Genomic DNA, 26,894 nt, shown 5'->3' on the forward strand with positions numbered 1-26,894 from the left:
TTCATATCCAGTCTTGGCCAAGAGAGGAAGAATTCCCTGAACGAAGACATTACCAACCTCTCTGAAGACCACAAAATTCAGGAACAATTCCATGAGAACAGTGCTATATTCCAACAACATATGGAGAAGTATGAAACATATTTCCAGAAATCCATGAGTGCAGACTTTGGTCCCACTGCATGATCGCTCAAGAGAATTCAACGAAGAGGTACCCATCAGCCAAAGTTAATCCAGCAGCTGGGAATCTTCGTGTCGTTTTCATTCGAATTCATGTCATCATCTCAAACAGGGCAAATTTCAACCTAAAACACACCATGTTCGACACGTACTGTCCTACATCTTTGAAAGAGAGTGAGAGGCAACTCCGTGGAGCAGAGGACCAACCATTCATCATAACCGGACCAGAGCAAGCACCTAGACAGGCATGTCAGAAATTGTTTCAGAATGGGATTTTTAAGGAACAGCTTGCACAGTTTCTTAAGGGGGTACGCGACACCTTGAATGTCAAAGGGATCACTATGGACCAATTCTAGCTAAGAGGATACTCGTTGTATCCCATGATGGCAGTTGTGTGAGACTTTCACTCTACTCCTCCTGATCTCTGGGCACCGCCTCTTCTTTTAACAATGGCGTGAAAAAAGCGACATAAAACGCATCTGCACACAACTCTGACATCCTTTGGATTAAACCTCTTCAAACGAATATGGCCACAAGGCTCTCCTTCCTTGACAGAAACCATTACTTCCCCTCAAAAAAAAGTAACAACTACCCCCCAACCACACTCACAAACTGCCTCGACAAACACATGTAAAAATTCCATTTCAGTGTTCATGTCAACTGGAATACCATTCCGAACCGACTGCAGAAAAAACTTGGAGTAAAAAAATAAAAAAAATAATTAAATAGATAAATAGAAGTAAATAGATAAATAAATACAAGTTCGTGGGTTAGACGGGTATAGACGGGTTCACACAATGAGTGATCTGTATGTATTACTGTAATGGCGCACAAAACGTTTATTAGTCTTAGCAGCTGACCAACAGGAGAGCTTCCCGCCTAAACGTAAACAACTAAAGGTTTGGTCGTCTTTCCCGCTGACCAATGGGAGAGCTTCCCGCCTGAACGTAAACGACAGCATGTTGCCGCGTAGTGAATGACGTCTTTGTTGTTTCCACTGAAAACGTTTTGAATAAAGTACCGTTTCGTAACGTTCGGAAAGCAGGAACGCTTTAAAATGCGGGCGGTGCGTTCCTTTTACTTGCGTTCCTTAAAAAATACTTTCCTGCGTTCCTAAAAAGGCGTTGCGTACGTACACAAGAACGCAGGAACGCATTTGTCCACCTCTGATGAATATGTCCCATTCATACAACTTGGAAACCTCATTCTCCCAGTAGTAGAACAGACCGGATTTCTGGTCTTGAGTTTCGACAATCGACTCGCCAGAATTGCTCTCCTTGAATATCTGAAAGCATCCTGCAATGCGATCTTCTAAAACTGCCATTCCACACTAACCTGAGGGTGACTGTGGATGTCAAGCTTACTTCTCCGCCATATCCTCAGCCCAACTAATACTGGATCCCTTACGCTTCCTTAACATACTGCTCAGCACAGGTTGCTTTCGTATCAACCCACTGAAACTATACAGAAGACGGACACCTCCCTTCCTTGGGCATCCACCACTCTCTGACACTAAGTTATCTCTAGCACAAGAAGAGAACCCATACCAACCCATTCTCCTAAACAATTAAAGACTCTCCAACCCATCAAGTCTGACAAACGCCCGTATAAAACCCACCCTCATGGCAAGACAATGGCAGATCTGCTATCCACACTTGAAATAACTGCCATAGCTTCCAACAACGACGCCCACTCGAAGCAAACTACAAATACTTCACAGAATAAAAAATCTGACACAGAACACCAACACTCCCATAACTAAGGAAAACTACATCTTACATACACCCACCCTTGACTAACAATAGTACTTGACAATACGTGAAAATTAAGATAACTTACGACGGCGGTGCGACATAATCCACGCAGATAAGGCACCGATAAACCTACGGTCCATAACAACAACTGCCCAGAGAACGCTTGTCGGAGAGCGGAAAAGAAACACAATGGTGAAATATTAAACAATGTTATATATTACACATTTAATTAGCTAGTATTATTGATACATTTTGGGTACGATATCACATACATGAAATAACGTTCTTCGTATAGTTTGTGTTTCAACTAAATGGAAACGTATATCTATCGTAAATGAAGTTTCTCATTGATTTGTTTACAGTTTCACTATCGTATACTCAAGACGTAGTTTGCGGGCAAGAGCTTTGGAGAACGTTATGGACGATTTTTTAACCTGCAACATTGAATGAAATATTATTAAAGGAACAATAAACTACCTTAGATATCTACTGAGGTATGGATTATTTTATAGCAATATAGCACGGAAAAATGGCATAGTGGTTCCCAAGTGATAGCATTTCACTGGAACACACCCAGTACTATGTTGAATAAATGGATGAATTTGTTATATCAGTATGAAGTTCACTTGGGAAACTAAAAAAGAGTCGTTGAATTTTAGAAAGTACCGAGGTGGATGTGAGTAGTTACATAATTTTATTTGGCGTTATGACCACAGGGGTCGCCCCTTGTCAATGTCAAACTTCGCACATATTGTCAAGTAGGTTTGCCTCATGTTTTGATTCATTTTGGCCATTATATGTGTAGTAATAGTTACTTTAGAATTAAACGGGGTTCAATTCATGGTACTCCCATAACCATTTTTAGCAATTAGTAGTTCACTTGCCCAATCACATTTGCCTTCTGGAAGGATTTTACTTCATTTAATATAAAGAGAGTTATTTTCTTCTAAATTATGAATAAGCATGGTATATATCCAGTAGTACGCCATACCTCTTTAATCTATGTGTTTTATAAATAATCTTGTCTAATTGTGGTAAGCAAGAAGTCACTGAAGTGAGTGCAAAACCAGTGGCAGTGCAGTAATCAACTGGTTGTCTACAAATTTCACAAATTCTTATTTTACATTTGTCACCTTGAAGGAAGCTTGTGCCATAGATATTTATTGCAAAGAAGAAGAAGAATTCATAAAATTGTATACTACACAAATATAAAAAAAAAAATTGGATATTTACAAAACCTCGGCAAAATCATGATGAAATTTAATCTTTCCTCAAAAGGCATTTGGTTAAGATATTTTCTTTATAAGTTTTCAATTGGAAATGAAATCCCTTGTAAACAAATAAGAATGCATTGTCAACTATGGCTCACCTATGACAGGTGTAGAGAATCTAAGAACTTGGTGTCCTGTATATTTACTGATTAAAGAAACTTTATCAGTATGTCTGCCAAAAACATACCAAAGGAAAAGTCAGTAATACATAGGGAGAGGCCTATACATCTATCAATACCGTATTTATCACGAAGGGTATGGGAGTGGCATATTGATTATGGTAAGCACTGATTTTTTATTTCTAATGTAACAACATACCCCATGTTTGATAGATAAGGTATAGTATTGATTGTTGCATGTGTAATCATTGCTTGTGGAGAATTTTTACACATTGGTTTATATCTGGGTTTAGTTTTATCATTGTAAGTGAGATTGTATACATTTCATAATATGTTGTCTTTTTTATCCAGTGTATTGGTCTAAATTTATGAGAAAAAAATTAATAAAACATAATTTGTATGATTATTTGCATGTGCACACATGTAAAGTTACAAATAGGGCTCATAGAATTTCAGACAAGATAAACTATTCATCAGATTAAGGCATTCACAAAGTACACTATTAAATTTATACTTAACTAATTAATTTCTATTGTAGAATAAGAGATTACCTTGGTAAGGCTCTCACCTGTAGTTGCAGTGGCTCTTCTAGCCTCTGTTAAACCTTTGTACCTTATATCCCAGATGTAGACAATTAGTTTTTGCATTTTTAGCATTAGTATTTATAGTGCACCCCAGTAGTAATTTTTTATTCAGTCATTCTGTTGCCCCAAGTTGCTCTTGAAGGAGACCCATACTTCCTAGGTAACCAACAAGAGCCACTTGATCGGCCAAAAGGTAAACAAAATGAAAAAAGAAAAACAAGAAAATATGTGTTTGTGAACTTTTCAACTAATACTGAAATATTATGTTGTTTTCTAGGTATGTCTAGAGTGGGGTAATATATTGTGAAATGTTAATGCTGGATGAACAGTTGTGCTAGTCTGCTTCTTGCTTCTTGTATTTACTTAGTTGTATTTTGCGGGAAGGGGAGCTATGCTCGTGGTGTCCCGCCATTGTGTAGTTTGCTTTTAAACTCATGAATGGTTTTTGCGCATTGTGGGGTAGCTTCCTTGTGGTCGGGGTATGAATGTGTTTATGTACAGATGTGCTGTGTAATTCAGGTGGAGGGTTGTTGTAAGTGTTTGAACAGTATGCTGCTGCTGTAGTTTTTGTTGCATTCGGTAGGTTGTGCTTGTGTAATGTAATGAAATGAGTAAGTTAGGTTTAGGCTTTTATATAGAACAGTGAACCTATCATTTTCATGTGATGTTGTATGGGGGCAGTTCTGTTAGGGTGATTTTAGTGCATCCTGTTGTTGTTGTCGTTCCCTAGACTGTCTATCTGAGCAGTCCCGTCTCCCCAAGGAATGCCACAGCCGAAACTGGGTTTTCCCACAAATCCTTTATAGAGTGTATGTTGTGTTGTTTGCGTGCATGATTGTGTATAATGCAGTCTTCCATTATGTGTTGTATAGTATGGGGTGAAGTGTTACATCCTGGACAGCTGTTCACAATGTGGTCATCCAGGCTTTTCTGGTAGCTTAGAAGTGCTGGGTGGTGGCCGCACCGCAGTCTGGCCCGGTGGACTCTGTCCTTACGTGGGAGAGAGGATTCAGAAGGGTGGATATCAGGGGGTCTGGCATAGAGCAGTGTGTTATCTTTCAGTATGTTAATGGAGCGGTGATTGTGCATCCTGTTGATATTGTTAATGGCTTATTTTGTAGTTTGTAAGTTATTTGTGTTTGTTTTTCTTATTGTTGGGAACCAGGCTGTAGTAGCATAGTTGAGTGTGGTTCTAAAGAATCTTTTGTAGACTGGATTAATTTCCTTCTGCTGTTGAAAGCCTGTGCCTGCAACTGCTTTTATGTTCAATTATTTGATTGATTGTCACTGTCAAATCATTGATGTTTGGGTTGAAGGTCATTAAGTGTCAAAAGTGAGGCCCAGACGTTTTTGGTTCTTTTATTGGATATGTAATTGATTCATGGTTGTCTGGAGTGAGTGATATTGCTGATGATTTTTGAAGAGAGACTGCCAAACTCCATTCCGTTATTGGTAAGCCATTGTTCTAGTTTGCTGAAGTAGGCTTGGTTGTATGGTACTTTGGAGCTATTTTGTAGTTGCTATGTTGGGTTATTGTCGTTTCATTTACATAATTTGAACACTTTGGTGTGATGTTCTGGATCTGGTGTTGAGAAATATTTTGAGAAGGGGTTAAGGAATACAAGTTTTGCTCCTTGTGACATTCCATTGTACATGCTTTTAGTCCCAGAAATTTAGTGTTTTTGGTTACTTTGCACAGTCCTCCAGCTTAAAATTTTGTTAGCCATTTCATGCTGTTGTTGTGGATATGTGTATGTGTGACTTATATTTTATAGTACAGTTGAACCTCAGATAATGAATGCCCCATTCAACGAACAAATCAGAATGACCAGGTTTTGTGAATTTTTTTTGTCTTTGTTAATGAATGTCATTATAAGATATGAACATATACATACTCCTGTACACACAGTTAGACTGGCTCAGTAGTGCTTTGGCACATTTACCAAATTATTTTGGTTAGCAAACATTTCAGTTTAAGAACAGAGTCAGAATGGAGTAAGTTCATTATCTGAGGTTCCATTGTTTGTCTCAGAACTGTATCAATGCCAAATTTATGTTTGTTGCTACCATGACTGTTGCTGTTGTTGTTGTTTCATGTTAAATTTCTCCAATGTGATGTTTGTGAGAAGTATGTTGATGGAGTAGCATTCCATGAATCCATGTTGGTTTAAGGTGGGCAGATTAGATGTTTCTTTTTGCTATTATTCTGTTTATTAACTTGGATATGGTGGATAGTGTTGGTATGGGAATAAAAATTCTTTGTCAACATGTAAATAAAAAATATTCACAATAGTGACATATGTTGACATTCATTATTGCCAAAAATATATGGGAAGCAAATAATGTTTTCCAGACAATAGCCCATACTACTACACATATTATCCTCACACTATCACCTAATGTGTGATGTCTTGTCAGCAGCAGTTGCCGCGGCCAGTACCTCCGCTAAACCTGTTTTTTTTTTGTGTGACATTAAAAAAGAAAAACTTATTTTTTATCAAAAGAGCATCTCTGTTGACATGTTGTAAACAATATGTTGACACTAGGTGAAAAGATACATGTCAGTACTTGTGCTAGTGGATAGTAATGAGATTGGTCTATAGCAGGGCCTCTCAACCTAGGGTTCAGAGAAAGTTTTCCAGAGGTACTTAGATGGATGAAGTTCAACACTTCTTGGCAGAAAAATAACTAGTTTCATTCCTACATGTGTAGTATTATTGCAAATTACTTGTTATGTTAATGCTTCTGCTTTATAGTCATTATGATTTGAACCATTTTATGATATTGCTGTACCCACGTAAATTTGATTAGTCTTAGTATCTAACCATTTTTGTATTTGGTGTCATGTTAATGGGGAGTAGGGGTAGATGAGAGTTCTTAATGGCGATTAAGGTTAAGAACCTCCTCTGTATAGGATACTGGGTTTCATGGTGGTTTGTTTGGTTTTGATATGGGCTCTTGTCCATGTTGTTGGAGTTTTGTTAAATAGTTAAGAGTGGGTTAAAATATCAATCAAGGCCTTTATTGTATTTGGGCCAAAGTGTTTTAGATGGATGTTCAAGATCTTGTCAGGGCTTTCTACATAGAGGTTTTCCAGTTTCTATATTGCCTCTTCCAAATCATTGTTGGAGAATAGGGGTGTGGGATCTGTGTCTAGTTTGATTTTTTTGAATCACACGCAAATTTTAATCTAGATATGATAATTACTCCTTTCCTACATACAGCACTACTGGTAGGTATAGTTAGGCAAAAGCAACACACATAAGTGACAAACAAGGAGGACTGTAAGCTACTGCAAAAAGATCTAGACATTAGTTTTGCATGGAGCCAAGAATGGAAAATAAACTTCAGTACCAAAAAATGCAAAGTACTGGAAATGGACAATAGCTGCCAAAGACCTTTAAACTATTCCATGGGAAGTGAATCCATAATTATAGCAAAAGAGGAGAAAAAAATTGGAGTGTTGATAAAAGACAACCTGACAGGCATATCATCAGGATTGTGAGGGAAACATACGAACTGCTGTAGAAAGTGACTTTTCACTCTGGATGAAGAGATGAAGAAAAAACTCAAAAACCCTGATCTATCCAAGACTAGAATATGCATCAGTAGGATGGTCTCCACACATAGTGAAGGATAAAAGCAAGATCAAAAGAGTACAAAGGGCAGCAACCAAACTGGTTCCCAGCCGGGTAGATAAACCTTATGAGAAAAGACTAAAAGCACTGGGTCTGCCAACTTTGAAAGATCAAAGAGAAAGAGTCGATATGATTATATATTTAGGTCATTGAAGGGGATAGACCACAATGACAGAAGAGATCTCTTGAATAAAGATAGGAAAGCTTTAACCACTTTGGTATGATGAGGCCTACATAGGCGTCATGAGGCGTGAGTGGGTACATGAGGATGCCAGCATCGGCGTCTTGATTATATATTATTTTTGTAGTTGTACATGAGTTACCCCCAGATTCTGTGAACTGGTTTGATCATGATTTCTGTGTTAATTATTACTCAGAGTAAAAGAGAATGAGTAATACAGCAGTGACTTTATATTTTATTATGCAAGTAGTGTGATACATCATACATATGGCAACTGATGCTGCACGCGAGAATTTGACTCATACTGAAGTGATTAATAGGTCATGGGAACAAATTAAGAAAGCCTAAATTTTTCCATATACAGTACATGCATCAATACTTAGAATAGCTTAGAAGATGATATAGCCCAAGCTGTAACAATTCTTGAATTCAAATCTAAATATAATAATTGGTAATTAAAGATATAGACCAACTTGCAACCATGTATGAATTTTAAGCTAGGTATGATAAATTGAATTTCCTGTATACAGTACTAGAATTAGGTAAATATACACACATTTCAGTTGATTAGGGAGGACAGTGACAACTTGCCTTAGGTAAAACTTTTCACATTGGGAGTGTGGCATGAACTCAGACATCAAGAGGATAAGCTACTATTGAATTATTAAAGGTCTGGGGACTAGTCCAGAGACTAAGTGCCATCATCTCGTGTCTGTATCTCCCTGTGAAGGTGTTTATAGGCTTTGGAAACAAGTGGTAGAGAGATGCTTCTTGTTAGTGTCTGCCCTACAAGACTGCTTCATATACCTTTATTGTCAATCCCTGGTATTTTTTCAGCCATGGAGATTTTATGCTACCATGGGTCAAAGTGTTTTTATGTAAATCCTTAACCTCTTTTTGACAAAACATTTCTCTCAGGCTTAATGAAATTGTCAGACAATTTCCAGAACAGCATTATTAGATAAACCAAAAATGACCCAGTGTCTCAAAAAAGGTTAATTAAATTTGTTTGATTGGGATATTTCTTTTACCTCCTTTGGATCATCTGTTTCCCTGTATGGAATGAAATTGTCAGGTGTTAGTGAGAATGAAATCCTTACATACACCAAAATTACCCTATAAACAAAAGATATTAATGAAATTTGTCCCACCTCTTCATTAAAAGGTTGTTCCATTTTGACAATGCTCTCTGACCAAGTGTGTTGATGATCAATACATTTTGATGTAAGAGAATTGCAATAAATCTAAGGTTTTAACCATGTTTACATTTTCACTGAGAGTAATCATATGAAAAATATATCAAAATTTTATTCTTTATATTAAAAATCATGTACTTTGTTTCAGTTTACCATGTCAAGTTTTGCCTCAGATGGAAGTGACCTTAACCCTTTTGGTTTTACGGCAGAGGTGCAGCATTATGCCCTCAACAGTGCCGTGTCCACCATGCAGATCACCACAGCAAGTAACTGCACACAGCTGCTTCAGCCCTCTGCACATGTTTGTATCTTGTCATTTGCTTTTTCAAGGGTTCATTAGCTGCAAGTTTAATTATGAATATTGTTTTTGTGACCAGCTGTCATTGGGATAATGTATGTTTAAAGATCTTTTATATGTTTATCCTATTGCTGCAGAACTCTTGCAAAAAGAGACCTGAGGCAACAGATTGTTGCTATCCTCAAACACTGAAGATGCCAGCAATCCAAATAGAATGCTACTAATTTATAAAATTGTTTATCCAGATGAAAAGAGATTCCTTCTCATTACATATTCCAGGACAAAGTATGGGTTCACTAAAAGATTCTTTAAGAAAATACATACAATTAAATTTTTAGTGCAGTGTCCCCTTGATTAAATCTTAGTTGGCAAGACTACAAATTTGATTATTTACCAAACTTGTATATATCTTTGCAAGTTTTTGTGGTGTGCATGGGCCAAAGCAAAATTTGGCAGTTACAATGGACTAATTATTTTAATAGAGCTGTGTAAATATGGTTTTTAAGATATAGAATGCTTTATCTTACATCAAATTATAATATATAGAGTAAACTTATTATGGAAGTTATTTTTCTACCAGATAAAATTCAGTATTTTTTCTTTTTATTACTGGAAGAACCTTAGCTACATGATGTTAGTATACCAAAATTATTACCGATGATCATATGGAAACCCTAAGTATATTGTTGGTGTATGTGCTGATATATGGTGAGGAAAATTTAGGTAGCAAAGGCAAGATAATGGTGGCTGGTAACATACATATATACACATACATACATACATATGCAAAGAAATTAAAGACATTTACAGAAGAGACCTGAAAAAGAGCAGTTTCCCACACAGAGTGATCGATGTTGGGAACGGGCTGAACAGTGAAACAGTAAATGCCAGAACTATACACGAGTTCAAAACTAAACTGGACGTGGAGAGATACGAAAACGGGTCACAACAAGCATAGCTCCCATCCCGTAAAATACAACTAGGTAAATACATACATACATATATATACCAAAGGCTTTTTCCCCTTACAAGGGAGGTAGCCAAAAAACAAAAGCATAAAATCCACTCCCACCCATTCCATCCCCACATACTCCCCTCCCACCCTTTCTCTTATCTCAGCTCCTCCTGGATGACAGGTCATCCCTGCATCTCGCCCACTGCCCTGGGTCAGAAGCAGTGTCACAAGACATAGCACATCCACAGTAAGGCTGCTACATTAAATCAGTGACCCCCCTCTCCATCCCCTCATGCAGAAAAAGAGAAGATGGCAAGAAATCCCTTCGGGTTGTTTTAAAGTATTTTTCACACATACTCCCACACCCTACACCCCACACCCACTCTCTTTCATGCATCACAGCATCATCCATACACAACCATTCTCCATTCACCCCTATCTTCTGTCTTCTCCCTACCTTCCTCAACAGACATTCCCCTCTTTCCCAATACCCCTTTTACCCCATCCATCCATCCATCTCATCTTTTGTCACCCCTCATGGTCACTCCTTCTACCTCTGCCTTCCACATCTCTTTTACTAGTCTTTCTTCACTCATTCTTTCCATGTGTCCAAACCATCCCAATAGTCTTTCATCAACCCATCCCCCAACTCCCTTTCCACCCCTGTTCTCTTCCTCACCTCCTCATTTCCCACTCTATCCAGCCTAGTAACCTCTATCATACTTCTCAGGCAACTTATCTCAACACATATGCAAAATTAACACTGTGTTATAAGGGAGTATAGTAATGAGTCAGTTTGAAGTAGAAGTAATGGGGAGTGAATATTGTGTATAGTGGAACCTCTGTACTTGAACATATTTTGTCCCATGAAGTTGTTTAAATGTGAAATTGTTTGAATGTTGGGTAAATTTTTCCTATAAGAAATAATACAGAATATATTAGTCTGTTCTGAAACCCTAACATAGTTATAGTAGCCTGTAAGAACATTGGATTGAACAAAGTCAGGGAGGAAATCACCAAATCAAAAGTTAGAAATTACCGAATCATAGATTTTCTTCACTCTTTATGTGGTAGATAGCTAAGATAAAACTAATTTCACAACGGTCAATCAGTCAATACATCACCCCAGGTCTCGTGCGGGAGACAAACAGCTCCAAGATAATCAGCTATGGCCACTGGGGAGGCCTATAAATCAATCAGGGAAGAGATATAGTGCTGTTGTCTAAGGGTTGTTAGTGTAGGGTAGTGTGATGAAGTCATCATCCTCTATGTGGTGGTTGCGTCTAGGGCAGTTTGATTCTATGGCCAGGCCTATTCTGTGTTGATACTTCTCAGTACTGGATGGTGTCCTGAATGCAGGTGTGTCAGTGTGGTTCTTACTTCTTGAGAGGAATTTTTCTGTGGGGTGGAGTATGGAGTTTGATGACATGCCTTGAAGAGGTTATTTGGTGATCTTGGTGTGAATGTGGTTTTGTGTGGGTGTATTGCGGTACTGGTAGTAGGTAGCTGTATATGATTGAGTAGTACCGTATGCTATTGTATCTTTTTTTTTTTTTTACATATTCAACTTGTAGGCTTGTATGATATAAGTTGTATGAGTGGAGCTGAGTGCTATTGCAAAGAACTATGTACATATTAGGATGGTTTTCAATAAGAACTATCTGGTTTGGGAGTGCAGTGGTGGTGCCAAGATGTTCACTTGGATTACTGTGTATTATACAAATATGTTTGGATTAAATAATCCAACCACCACAAGTTGGACCAAGGGTAAAACCACAGAATCCTCGGTAAGGGGCATTATCTTAGCTTCCTGATAGGAGAGAGTTCACAATGTTAAAGTGAATCATCGTTATCATAAACTTGGTGCTGGCAGTTAATTAGTTATCCCCTTTTAGGAGGCCCCAGCAATCAGCCAGGTTCTTAATTCCCTCTCCTAACTAATCAGCATAAGAACATAAAAATGAAGGAGACTGCAAGAGACCATAAAGACTACACAAGGCAATTTCTTGTCCATAAGAATGAAGGAGACTGCAAGAGACCATAAAGACTACACTAGGCAATTTTTTATCCATTAACATCTATCATCCCCATCCATAAAGTTATTTAACCTTCTTTTAAAACAACTGATAGTTTTAACGCTCACTACTTGGTTACTAAGTCTGTTCCATTCGTTAACCACTCTGTTGGTAACAAATGGAACATTTCCATTCATTTTATTTATTTGAAAACTTCAGGATTCATCAAACCAAGCTATCCATTTCATTATCAAGGTTAATGAATTCCATTCCCATGTATATAATTAGGATAATGCAGTGAATGTGGTTTTCCAAGTTCCTTGGTTTGTTGATAGGTTTGGGGAACCCAACTTCCAAGATGGTGCCACAGCAGCATTACCAAGTTGGAGTAATTTGATGAAAGTGATTGATATTGTATGAAAGTGGCAGTTGTCGACAAGTCTATCAAAATAAACACCATGTGAGGACAGAGCCTTTATTAGTATGACGTTTCACTTGTTTCAGCTTTTTCAAGTATGTAGTCGTAGTACTCATAACTGAGATTGAATAAAAGGAATGGGGAGAAGGAGGGAGGGAGAGAGGAAAGGATGGTAGGGAGGGGAAGGGGGCTCACTGAATACTAGGAAAGGTTAAGGAGGAGGTGGACCAAATATCTGGGAACAGGAAAGGTTAAGGATATGATGGACCAGTTGGCTGGGTGAAGGACATTAGCTCACAACTGAGGAACAAAAGGAAGAAGAAAGTAAGAAGGGTGAACAATTGTCTAATGAAGGTGGACAGTGACCTTGAGAGGAAAAAGGGGATTTTGGAGGGCAACTAGGGGTAGCTTTAAATTTTGTTGGCAATAGATATTAATGAATTAGGTGGGGTGAGATATTGAATATGCCCCTATTTTGTTTGTGTTGGTTCCTTGTATGATGGCTGCTTTCAAACATTTTCTACAGACCATGCTGGGCTCACATGCCAGAAGTTATGCATTTTCCTAGTGCATCAGGTGGTTGCTACTCTTTTTGTGTGCAACACATGCATTGGTGGTGATATCATGGCAGACGTATCGATGTTCTCATATCCGGGTTTTTAGTTCATGTGATGTTTCCTCAATGCAGGATTTTTCACGTCCCAAGCATGGAATCCGATAAACACTGGCTTTATTGTTTGGTGCTTGCCTATATTTATTCTTGTCCTTGTGATGTCTTTAATTCTCCTACTGGTCTTGCACACTACTTCCAAATTGGTGGTTTTTAAAATACAAGTCAGGTTGTGTGGCGATGTTGCTCGTTGGTAACATGAAACATTTGGTTGTCCCTCCCAATTGCCTACGGTCATCCAAAACCTTAATGGCCAATTTTCTGCATTTATCTAGAACAGTGGTTCCCAACCTTTTCTGGCTTGAAGAACCCTTGCCAAGCCTCTCAGAAGTCCCCGGCACCCTTATTAGAAAATCTAAATTCTAGTTTGTCAGCATTTTGTTGATTCATCATCAGTATAACAAAATTTGTCCCTGGATAATATGAAAATACTCTATACTGATGCTGCTTTAATGAACAAAAATAATGACAATACAAAAATATAATTGTGACAGTAATTTTTGCCCTGAAATTTGGCGGCACCCTCAGTTGATCTCACGGCACCCTTTGGTGCTGCGGGACACTGGTTGGGAACCACTGATCTAGAAGGAAATCTAGAAATTTTAATTAAAAAAATAGTCTCCCTGATATACTAGCACTTTCCTTCTAAGTATTCTTCATGTGTATTATGACTATGTACTTGAAAAGGTTGTAACAAGTGAAATGTTGAACTAATAAAGGCTCCGTCCTCACATTGTGATTGATATTCAAATGGAAAGCTTGTGAAAATATATATATATTTTTTTTACCCAAATTTTGTTTCATATGTTATCTACCACATGAGAGTGAAAACATATTCAGGTTCCGATTTAGTGATTTTAATTTCCAGTATGGTGGTTTCCTCTTTGATTCATTTTGGTTCGGTGTTCTTATGTACCCCCGAGAAAGTATCTACATACATACATATACCAAAGGCTTTTTCCCCCTACATGGGGGGTAGCCAAAAAGAAAAAGGCATAGAAACTACTCCCACCTATTCCATTTCCTATATATTCCACTCCCCTCCACCCTCCTCCCTCCCTCTCATCTTGGCATCTCCTGGATAACGGATCATCCCCGAGAAAGTGCCTGCTATAAAACATTTTAATTTAAGGTTTTGCATGCATAGAATTACACCCAGTACTACAAAGAATATAAAGAATTTAGAAAGAATACAAAGAGCAACAACAAAGATGGCACCAACTCTCTCCAAATTAACATATGAACAAAGATTGTCCAAATTGGAACTACCAACTATGGAATAAAGAAGAGAAAGAGGAGATCTACTGACTATTTATAGAAGCATGATAAGAATGGAAATCCTAGATAAAGATGATTTATTAAAATGGGACAATGGAAAAACAAAAGGACATGAAAAGAAACTCAAAAAGGATAATTATAGAAGAGATCTGAAAAAGAATAGCTTCCCACATAGAGTGGTGGATACCTAGAATAAATTGAATAGCGAAACAGTGTGTGCAAACACTATTCAAGATTTTAAGAAAAAACTTGATGCTGAAAAATACAAAGACAGGACACCACAAGCATAGCTCCCATCCCGTATAATACAACTAGGTAAATATTTGGAAACTGAAAATAATAAATACATGTAAAAATGCTTTGATTTTTTCACAAATTAGTTTCCTAAACAAATGGAAGTTCCCCTGTACTTACTTGTGTATAGGGTTGGAGTTTTGTTTATGGAGCCCTATCTTTATTTCTCCAGCAACCAATGAGGGACACTTGCATGCGGTAGTCCTGGAAGGTGGAGGGGCTGGCATTTAGTTTTCAGACTGGGGCCAAGATCTCTCTTAACCACTTCCATATGGTGACGCCTACGTAGGCGTCATGAGGAGCAAGTGGGTGCGCGATGATGCCGACGTCAGCGTCTTGATTATATTTATTGTAGTCGTACCTATGTAACCTCCATTCTCTCTAAACTGGCTTCATCATATTTTCTATGGTTATCAAAATTCATAGGTGAAAGAGAACGAACGATTGAGCACTGACTTTATTTTTTATAATGCGATTATTATGACGCAACATCGCACGTCGGGCAGCTAATGCTGCCAGACGTGTGATGTGCCCCGGAGTGAAGAGGTTAACTTCAGCTGTATTCTTACACTTTTTCACACTTGGAGAGCTGACAACTGCTCTCCTCTCCCATTCACTTTGATCTAGTGACTTAGAAACAGTCTTGCATTGATGGCTCAATGGCACAGTGGTAGCATTCATAACTGCTACTCCAGCAGTCTGAGTTCAAATCTCGGCCAAAGCTGAAATAAATTTCAGTATCACTGCACTGTAAGTCATTACTCTAACTCTCATGGGTGGGGAGTTGGGTGTGTGTGTGTGTGCATTTACCTAGTTATATCTTACGGGAAGGGAAACTATGCTTGTGGTGTCCCATCTTTGTATCTCTCCATATCTAGTTTGCTCTTAACCCCTTCACTTCGGGCCAAAATCTTGCGGGCAGCATTAGCTGCCAGACGTGCGATGTTGCGTCATAATACTCGCATTATAAAAATAAAGTCACCGCTGTATTGCTTGTTCTCTCTTTCACCCTTGAATTTTGATAACCATAGAAAATATGATGAAGCCAGTTTACAGAGTATGGGGGTCACACAGGTACAACTACAATAAATATAATCAAGACGCTGACATCGGCATCCTCGCGTACCCACTTGCTCCTCATGACGCCTACGTAGGCGTCATCGTATCGAACGGGTTAAATTATTGTATTGTTTTTGCACACACTATTCTTTTGTCTAATATGTTCCATACATCCACCACTCTGTGGGGAAAGCTGTTCTTTTTCAAGTCTCTTTTATAATTGTCCTTTTTGAACTTCTTTCCATGTCCTCTTGTGTTTCTCTTGTCCCAATTTAGTAAGTCTTCTCTATCAAGAACTTCCATGCCTTTCATAATTCTGCACATGTGTATTTATCTAGTTATATTATATGGGAAGGAGAGCTATGCTTGTAGTGACCCATCTTTGTATCTCTCAGCATTTGGTTGTTCTTAAATTCTTGTATGGTTTTTGTGCACACTACTGTTTCATCCAGTTTGTTCCAGAATCCACCATTCTGTATGGAAAACTATTTTTTTCAGATTTCTTCTATAACTATCCTTTTTGAGTTTCTTTTCATGTCCTCTTGTATTTCTTTTATCCTACATAATAAGTCTTCTCTGTCAAGAACTTACATATCTTTCATGGTTCTATAAATGGCCAATAGATCTCCTCTTTCTCTTCTTTGTTCCAGGGTTGGTAGTTCCAGTTTAGACAATCTTTGTATGTCAATTTTGAAAGTGTTGGTGCCATCTTTGTTGTTGCTCTTTGGATTCTTTCTAATTTCTTTATATTCTTTTTTTGTGCTGGGTGTCCATAGTGTCACAGCATACTCCAATCTTGGTCTTATCACTGTGATTAATATTTTTTTACCATTACTTCATCCAAGTACCATAATTAAAAGCCACCTTTATTGATCTTAGTAAATTGTAGGTTTCTCTATTTTGTTTATATGCTTGTCTGGTGATATGCCTTTGTTAATAATAACTTCTAGGTCCTTTTCGGAGCTAACTTTTTTTACTTCCTTTTACCAGAGTTACAGAGGAAACTTTCCCTCTTAATCCTCTGTCAGACATCCTCTACTTGGCAAATATTAAACAGTTTTAATACTGTATACAGGAAAAGGGCTATGCTTGTGTGGTCCTGTCTAATGTGTGCATTATACTAACTTAGCTCTTAATTTGTTTATATTTTTAGATTGGGTTATTTTGATACCTTTCAGGCATGTAGGCTTTTTCAGTATGTTCCCATGACCTTGTGGTGTCCTCCCATCCTAAACCAGGAGACCCTCTTTTGTCACTGATATCAACTACTTTAATTTGATTGAACATTGCAATCAAGTTGCCTCTCTCTCTGTTTTAGTTATGGCAGGTCTATTATACTTTTAAACTGTCCTTGGATGGCATATCAAATTGACTATGGATCAATCTGGTTGCTACTCTTTGTATTCTATTGATCTTGTTTGTATCCTTCACCTTACGTGGCATTTTCACCACTGGTGCATACTATATACTGGGGAAATATGAGAATCCTTTTAGTTTATTATTATTATTATTATTTATGATTATTATTAATTGTTATTATTATATTTTTTTGTTATCATCATCTCTACATTTTTTTATAACTACATAATTTTTTTTATCATCTCTACAAACTTTTTTTTTATCATCTCTACATCCCTTTTTTTATTACCTCAACATTGTTATAATGAAAAGATATTTTCCTAATTGTCAACAGTTTATATGTCTCTACCACAATCTTGCTGATGTTTTTGTTGGGTGACAAATCATTTATAACCAGATCTTTCTCCTCCATTGCTTTTGAAATTGTTTCACTTCCCACTGAACAAGTCATCAATATTCTTTTTGAACTTTTTACTCTTTTTCTAGTGTTTTGTACTTTCTGGCATTGAAATTAATTTTCCACGTTTGGATCTAGTCTTCGTCTATTTAGATCCTTTTGTTACAATTTGCAGTCTTCGTTTACTTTTTGTAATTTTTGTCATATTAGTCCAGCATGTCAATCCATCCGTCATGTCCTTGTTGGACTCCACTAGTCACTGCCTTCCATCCTGACATGTGTTGCAATTTTTCATATTGCTAAGTGTAGAGGTTAAGGCATAGTCATGAATATGCTGTAGTGTAGAAGTTAAGATTTAATCTGTCATAAATATGATATTTGATTCTGTATAAATTTATTTGCCACTGAGTTGTCTTAAAACAAGGACTAACTATAGGCATCTGCATTTCATGGTCATGTAAAATGGACATTGGAGAACATCATCTCTGCTGCTCAATAATTCCATGAACACCCTTGCCTCTATCTGCTGGAAATGCAGCCTTGAGGGTGTAATACTAAGCATCTGGAATGGATCCAAGATCTCTCTATTAATTCCAGCTATCTTTCTCCTCTTTTTTTTCTCATTAAAAAGAACTAACAACTGGAGATTGCTTTCTTCCCCCTCATACCAACTAGTGACATAAACAGACCCATAGGAATATAACAACAAAAGTAGTGCAGTTTTTTTTTTTCTCGGGAAGAATTCTGGGAGGGCCTGGGAACTATTGCTTAATGCTGTGAGGCTACATTTCTAGTCCATGAAATTCAAGGCAAGAATTATCATTAGTAACCTTAAAATGTTTTGTTATTAATGCTTATGCAGTTGTGGTTGAAAGTTTTTATTGTTTTATTATTGTTATTATTTTATTCATTTATTTTTTTATTCTTATGTAACAACTTCGTAAAACATTTCTTCTCTGTGAGATCAATGAGAAAACCTGGGGACTATTACCAGCCCCCTCAAGGCCATGTGTTCCTGGTAAGAGAAATCCGAGACAACAGATGAAGATAGTATCCTGCCATAGTGGAAGGTAGGATATTACTTGTAATTCCCAACTCTGTCTACATTAACCCTCTAACTGCAGTGTAGGTTTTCATTAGTGGAATGAATTTGTCTAGTAGTACTTTTAGGTAAACATATAAGTTATGCCATGAATTAAATGCAGTAGCATATCATTGAAATGGATCATATTGAGTCTTGTTGTAACAAATCATGTAGAACAGAGTGATATGTCTTCTTCGTAAAGATAACAGTGAATGAGTATGATAAATCATATTTTTTTTTATAAAACATACTTAGAATAAAACATGAAGAAACCTGATTTATGCCAGTATGTTGGTCAAAAGCAGGAAAAGGGTTAAAGAGGCAGTCAATACAAGTCCTCAAGGAGACAACCTGTGCTTATATTGATGAAATATATGTATATATATGTTCCTTTCAGGTGAAGATGGAGGGAAGCTCAGTACTTGTTGGTGGCGAGGCTACTCAGAATCAGCAGGATCCTCTGTTGGAGAGTGGTAGCATGGGACAGCGCAGGAAGAAAAAGAAGAAGAGAAAAAGTAGTGAAGATTCCCCCACAGGAGGATTCAAAATGGAAAGGATTGAGGATGAGGCCCTACTCACTGAACCCTTAGGTAGAGTATATTTTTACCCTTTTAGCAATGTGTTCAACAAGGTGCCCCACCAGAGACTACTACCATAAATAAAATTGAAGCCCATGGCATATGAGGAAAAGTGTTAGAATGGATTAGAGCTTGGATCAGTGACAGAAAACAGTGGGTCACCATGAATGGTGTAAAATCCAGGTGGGAGGTTATGCAGATATATGGGATAGGAGGAAAGCTTCTAGGAGCTGTCAAGAGTTTGTATGAGAGTAGTAGACCTTGTGTCAGGATTAGAAATGGAGAGAGTGAGTGGTTCAAGGTAAAGGTGGGACTTCGTCAAGGATGCATTATGTCGCCCTGGCTGTTCAACTTATACATGGATGGGGTAGTACGAGAGGTGAATGCAAGGGTAGTGGGTCAGGGATTGGAGATGGTTAAAGAAAATGGAGAAAAGTGGGAGGTGAGCCAGCTGTTGTTTGCTGACGACATTGCGCTTGTGGCAGGATCGGAGGAGGGACTGAGGAAGTTGGTGACAGAGTTTGGGAGAGTATGTGATAGAAGAAAGCTAAAGATAAATGTGGGTAAAAGTAAGGTGATGAGATGTACAAGGGGTGAAAGTGGCAGTAGACTGGAAGTGAGCATTCAGGGAGAGCGACTGGAGGAAGTGGATAGTTTTAGATACTTGGGTGCAAATGTGGCAGGAAAAGGTGGAGTGAAGGTGGAGGTAGAATGTAGATTGAGAGAAGCGAGTAAATGCCTTGGTGGATTGAAGAGTGTAATGAGGAATAGACATTTGGGAATGGATGCTAAGAAGAGACTGTATGAAGGAGTGATTGTGCCAACAGCACTGTATGGGGCAGAAACATGGGACATAAGAGAGGAAGAGAGAAGGTGTTTGAATGTGTTTGAGATGAGGTGTCTGAGAAGTATAATGGGGGTTACTAGGCATAGAGTGAGAAATGAGGAGGTGAGGAGAAGAACGGGGGTGGAAAGGGAGCTGGGAGATAGGGTTGATGAAAGAGTATTAGGATGGTTTAGACAGATGGAAAGAATGAGTGAAGAAAGACTAGTAAAAGAGGTATGGAAGGCAGATGTGGAGGAAGTGAACATGAGGGGACGTCCTAGGATGAGGTGGATGGATGGGGTGAAGGGGGCTTTGGAGAAGAGGGGAATGTCTGTTGAGGAAGGATGGGAGAGGACAGAAGACAGGAGTGAATGGAGAATGGTTGTATATGGATGATTTTGTGATGCATGAGGTGGAATGGTGGGGGGTGAGGTAGTATGTGTGAGCAAAATTTGACGCAGCCCGAAGGGATTTCTACCCGACTTCTCCTTTTATGCATGGGAGGACGGAGAGGGGGGGGTCGCCGATTTAATGAAGCGACCTTGCTGTGGATGTGCTGTGTCTTGTGACACTGCTTCTGACCCAGGGCAGTGGACAAGGTGCATGGATGACCCGTCATCCAGGAGGCGCTAAGATAAGAGGGAGGGTGGAGGGGTGTGGAGTGCATTCAGGGATGGAATGGGTGGGAATGATTTTATGCCTTTTCCTTTTTGGCTACCTCCCTTGTAAGGGGGAAAGAGCCTTGGGAGTTCTAGTGAGTCCTGGCTTTAAATCCAGGAAATAGTGCATTAGTGCCAGGAGTAAAGCTAACAGAGCATTAGGTTTCATTGCTAGGACAGTTATGAATAAAAATGCAGAGGTAATTATTAAACTCTATCTAGCATTAGGTAGACCCATCCTTGACTATGCAGTACAGTTTTGGTCTCTGTCTTATAAAATGGACATCAGTTCACTAGAATCAGTACAGAGGAGAATGATCAAAATGGTACACGGGGTCAGAAATTTACCTCATGAAGAGAGGCTTACACTCTCTGTAAAGATGCAGAATGTGGGGTGAACTAATGGGTGTTTAAGTGGATCAAAGACTTTAACAAGGGTGATGCAGACAAGATCATCATATTAAGACAACAGAGCAGGACTCGCAGTAATGGATTTAAATGGGACAAATTTAGATTTAAGAAGGAAATAGGCAAGAATTGGTTTACTAATAGGGTGGTCAACGAATGGAATAGACTTAGTAACCATGTAGTGAATGCTGAAACTGTCAGTTGTTTTAAGAAATGGTTAGACAACTTTATGGATGGGGATGACAGGTGGTAATGGACATGGAAGTGCCTAGTGTAGGCCTTGTAGTCTCTTGCAGTCTTCTTCATTCTTATGTTCTTATGATGGGATGAGTCAGAATAAGTATAGAGGTTAATGACATGTGATATGTTTAACCCTTTGACAAGTGGGAGGTATTTCTTGGAACTAAAAAAAAATGTTTGTTAACAACAGTGTTGTGAAGTTGGAGTCAAGTAATTATATGGTCACTGGAGTCAGAGTTGGAATCAGTGAAAATGTACATTGGAGTCAGTAAAAATGTACTGTCTCCGCTTACTATTTGTATTTTATTTATTTATTAAATTATATATAAATCTATTTAAATTATATGATTTTTTTTTTTTCAGGTCTTGATGATTTATTGTTCTCTGGTATGCCACCATCATCTGGTTCTGGAGGCACAATTATTGCTGGACAGTACCTTCTCAACAACTCGGTCCTAGAACAAGTATTGGCTCAAAAGAAAATGGTAAGTTTGAACAAGTGGGCCAGGAGATGTAAGTGAAAAAGCTAAGTGATATTGTAATCTATATACATACTGTATATACCACAATAACAGTAAAAAAAATTCAGTCCATTTTTTAAGGCTAAATTTAAGAGGTTGCCTTTTAAGTGAATACTATTATTTCAGGGACAAAATTTATGTCTAATCTGAGTTAAAAATTTTAATAAGTGAAAACTGCTTTGTATATATATGCATGTGTATATTTTTTAAGTGATTTTTAAACAAAATTTTGGGGGAACTATAAGATTTCAGCTGAAGGTAAAAAATAAAATTACCAATGTTACATATATATACCAATGGCTTTTTCCCTCTTACAAGGGAGGTAGCCAAAGTCAAAGGCATAACTCCACTCCCACTCATTTCATTCCCACATATTCCATTTCCATTCACCACCCCTCCCTCCCTCCCTCCCTCTTTTCTTGGCTTCTCCTAGATGATGAGTCATCCCTGCATCTCACCCACTGCCCTGGGTCAGAAGCAATGTAGCAAGACACAGCACATTCACAATGTTACAGAAGGCAAATTATTGGAAATTTCTTGTAAGTAATTGAACATCCATACAACCACTCCTCATTTAACAACGACAATTGGGACCAGCGCGCCGTCGTTAACCGAATTGGTCGTTAAGCGAAAGTGTATACATATACGTACATGTACTGTATGTACAATGTCCAGCAATACATGTATCTTTATTTTCGTGTATTTTCCCTCTTTTATACAGTACATTAAAGCTTTATTTACTGTTTATGGTGGTTAGGTTCCTAAAATTACTGTATATGACCAAATCCGCGTATACTGACATTCCATATTGAATACCGGGGTATTTTTTTAGTTTCGACCATGGGCGCAATATAGCAATAGAAAATTAATTATTAATTTTGTAAATTAAAATGTATTAACGTAATATGCAATTTTGTGGGCGGAAATGAAAGTAAAAAATACCATGCTACAAGAAAATATGCTAATGAACGAAGTCGGTAGCATAGGATTGGGACGCCATCTTGTCGTCTGCCAACGTCTCTCACGACGACGACAACGAGGACGAGCCGGATGACATTTAATTTGCAGGTAATGATTTATCAAACACAGGTAAGGTTAGTTTAGTTTAGGTTAGACGAATTCATCATCCTTTTATTTCTTCGACATCGGCATCTATCATAACAAACATGGTGTACCATTCGTACGACATGACTTCGTTACTTACGAAATTTGTTTTAGCACCTTTTTTTTTTTCTGCTCACAAAATTGCATATTACTTTGATACATTATAATTTACAAAATTGATAATTAATTTTCTATTGCTATATTGCGCCCATGGTCGAAACTAAATATTTACCACTACCGGTATACACTGTACCCTAGGTAGTTTTTGCAGCTTGCAGGATGGTAATGTAGACCTAAGCTTCAGAACACTTTACCTCACAGCTAATATCCTCCGTAGAAGTTCAATTATAACATCATACAAATTTGCCTCAGCCAACTTAATTATCGTACACGACGTCATAACTTCGGGAGATTTACGTTAAAAGTCTGTCATAAAGCCCGTCGTAACTCCGCGTCGTTGCTAACCGAGTAGGTCGTTAAACGAGGAGTACCTGTATATATATATATATATATATATATATATATATATATATATATATATATATATATATATATATATATATATATACAGGTAGACATCGACTTACGACCAAGTTCGGTTCCGACAGGCAGGTCGTAAGTCGATCTGGACGCAAGTCGGTCTATATATATATATATGCGGAAAAACCACCAAGGAAAAAGAAAAACTGATGACCAAGCGCTTTCGTCTATTCAGACATCCTCAGGGTACATAGAAAAGAAAAAGTACACAAGAATATATACAAAGAGTATGAGGTCAGGGAAGGAACCAGGAGAGGTTGCGAGGATCTAATGTCAACCTGACCCGTTCGCGGCAGCGGACGTTTGGGCTACTACTAACTTATACATACCATGACTTAAATTTAAGTTATTGACAAATGTATCTTTGATCAGACTGGACGAGAAATATAATAGAATCCAGTCTGATCAAAGATACATTTGTCAATAACTTAAATTTAAGTCATGGTATGTATAAGTTAGACAATTTTATTGTGAAAAAAGTAGTAGCCCAAACGTCCGCTGCCGCGAACGGGTCAGGTTGACATTAGATCCTCGCAACCTCTCCTGGTTCCTTCCCTGACCTCATACTCTTTGTATATATTCTTGTGTACTTTTTCTTTTCTATGTACCCTGAGGATGTCTGAATAGACGAAAGCGCTTGGTCATCAGTTTTTCTTTTTCCTTGGTGGTTTTTCCGCATATTTAGAATCACGAGTTTATGTGATTTCTCATGCATATATATATATATATATATACAGTATATATTACCCTTTATATAATATATATATATATATATTGTATATTTAGCATACTGAAATAATCTTAGCATCTTTGAACTATGTTGTATAGTATTTTTAACCTTTTTATAATTTCATCTGATTTTCTTTGGGAAACGTAGCCTAGGAATAAGCATATTGAATAAAATCCTATCATCTTTGACCTATGATATTTAATACTGTATTTGTTAACCTTTGTATTATTTTACCATAAGACTTTCTTTAGGAAACATATGCATACTGAATAAAATCTTATTATCTTTGAGCTACGTTGTTTAGTATTCATTAACTTTTTATCATTTTCGTTAGGAAATGTAGCCTAGGCCTTCGTATACTGAATAAAGTCCTGTCATCTTTGACCTACAAATCCTTTTTTGTTGATTACATTAAAATCATTGTAAAGCAAAATTAGGAAAAAAAATATTTCGAAACACATTCTTTTCGTTTACGTACTGTACCGAAAACATTGTTATCGACAACAGACTAGGCATAAACAAAGTTTACTGTTACATTTTATTAATCGCAAAACATAAAAATACAAAATGCTGTACCGAACATTTTGTCATCGACAACAGACTAGGCATAAAAAAATACTGTTACATTTTGCAAAACATAAAAATACAAAATGTAAGGCAACATTAGGATTCTTTTTATTTCAACAAAGCACATTCTTTTCGTTTAAGTACTGTACCGAACATATTGTAATTGACAACAAACTAGCCTAGGCATAAAAAGTTTGTTATACAGGTACTCCTCGTTTAACGACCTACTCTGTTAACGACAACTTGGAGTAACGACGGGCTTTATGATGTCATTTAACGTAAATCTCCCGAAGTTACGACATCGTGTACGATAATTAAGTTGGCTGAGGCAAATTTGTATGATGTTATAAATGAACTTGTACGGTGGATATTAGCTGTGAGGTAAAGTGTTTTGAAGCTTAGGTCTACATTACCATCCTGCAAGCTGCAAAAACTACCTGGGGTACAGTGTATACCGGTAGTGGTAAATTTTTAGTTTCGACCATGGGCGCAATATAACAATAGAAAATTAATTATTAATTTTGTAAATTATAATGTATCAACGTAATATGCAATTTTGTGAGCGGAAATGAAAAAATAAAATGCTAAAACAGATTTCGTAAGTAACGAAGTCATGTCGGACAAATGGTACACCATATTTGTTATGATAGATGCCGATGTCGAAGAAATGAAAGGATGATAAATTAATTCGTCTAACCTAAACTAAACTAACCTAACCTGTGTTTAATAAATCATTACCTGCAAATTAAATGTCATCCGGCTCGTCGTCGTCGTGAGAGACGTTGGCAGACGACAAGATGGCGTCCCGAGCCTATGCTACCGACTTCGTTCATTAGCATATTTTCTTGTAGCAAGGTATTTTTTACTTTCATTTCCGCCCACAAAATTGCATATTACGTTGATACATTTTAATTTACAAAATTAATAATTAATTTTCTATTGCTATATTGCGCCCATGGTCGAAACTAAAAAAATACCCCGGTATTCAATATAGAATGTCAGCATACGCGGATTTGGTCATATACGGTAATTTTAGGAACCTAACCACCGTAAATAAACAGTAAATAAAGCTTTAATGTACAGGTAAACGTCGACTTACGATGGCATTAGGTTTCGATAGAGCCATCGTAAGACGATCTCATCGTAAGTCGATCTCCACTCTGTTCCGTGGTCACTGTACCTAGCCTACCTGTATATTAACCACCAGAGATACTGAATATAGCCTATTAAACATGTACAGTAGTTTATTTAATTATTTTTATCCTTTTTACCATATACAAACACTATAATATGTATTTTCAGTACGGAACTTAAATCTCGCGGGCAGCAGCCAATGCAAGCCGTCCGCCGTGACGTAATAATTCTCGCCTCATAAAATATAGTCCCCGATAATATCGATCGTTCTCTCTTTCACCCGCAAATTTTGAAAACCACAGAGAATGGGATTTAGGGCACATTTGAGAGAATGTAAAAACACAGGGGCGACTACAATAAATATAATCAAGACGCCGATATGGCAGCGTCGTGAATCCACTTGCTCCTCATGACGCCTACGTGTGCGGCACCGTATGGAAGGGGTTAAATTATCATATCGTCGTCGTCGTCGTCGTCATCGTAAAGTCGAACAATCGTAAGTCGCGGCCATCGTAAGTCGACGTTTACCTGTACTGTATAAAAGAGGGAAAATACACGAAAATAAAGATACATGTATTGCTGGACATTGTACCTACAGTACATGTGCGTATATGTATACACTTTCGCTTAACGACCAATTCGGTTAACGACGGCGCGCTGGTCCCAATTGTCGTCATTAAACGAGGAGTACCTGTATTTTATTAATTGCAAAACATACAAAAATGCAATGCAAAATTAGGAAACATTTTACTTCAAACAAAATGAAAGAACATTTAGCTGGCTGGGATGCTGACGCTGCCGGCAGCCTGCCAAAACTATCGTACTCGCGTCTCGCAGCGT

General features: G+C 37.7%; 1 protein-coding gene across 1 annotated transcript in view; it reads left to right on the forward strand.

The window, feature by feature from the left end:
- Positions 1 to 2,010: 2,010 nt before the first annotated feature.
- The window catches only part of LOC143034368 (uncharacterized), a 31,381-nt gene continuing 6,497 nt past the window's right edge, over positions 2,011 to 26,894 (forward strand). The window contains exons 1-4 of the mRNA XM_076200323.1: positions 2,011 to 2,123; positions 9,069 to 9,221; positions 19,145 to 19,337; positions 21,822 to 21,943. Of these exons, the coding sequence (XP_076056438.1) occupies positions 2,121 to 2,123; positions 9,069 to 9,221; positions 19,145 to 19,337; positions 21,822 to 21,943 (471 nt within the window). The 5' untranslated portion in view covers positions 2,011 to 2,120. The remainder of the gene's footprint in view (positions 2,124 to 9,068; positions 9,222 to 19,144; positions 19,338 to 21,821; positions 21,944 to 26,894) is intronic.

Source organism: Oratosquilla oratoria, chromosome 17 (assembly GCF_046742065.1).
Source record: "Oratosquilla oratoria isolate Oo_2021 chromosome 17, ASM4674206v1, whole genome shotgun sequence".
NCBI classification, from domain to species: Eukaryota; Metazoa; Arthropoda; class Malacostraca; order Stomatopoda; family Squillidae; genus Oratosquilla; species Oratosquilla oratoria.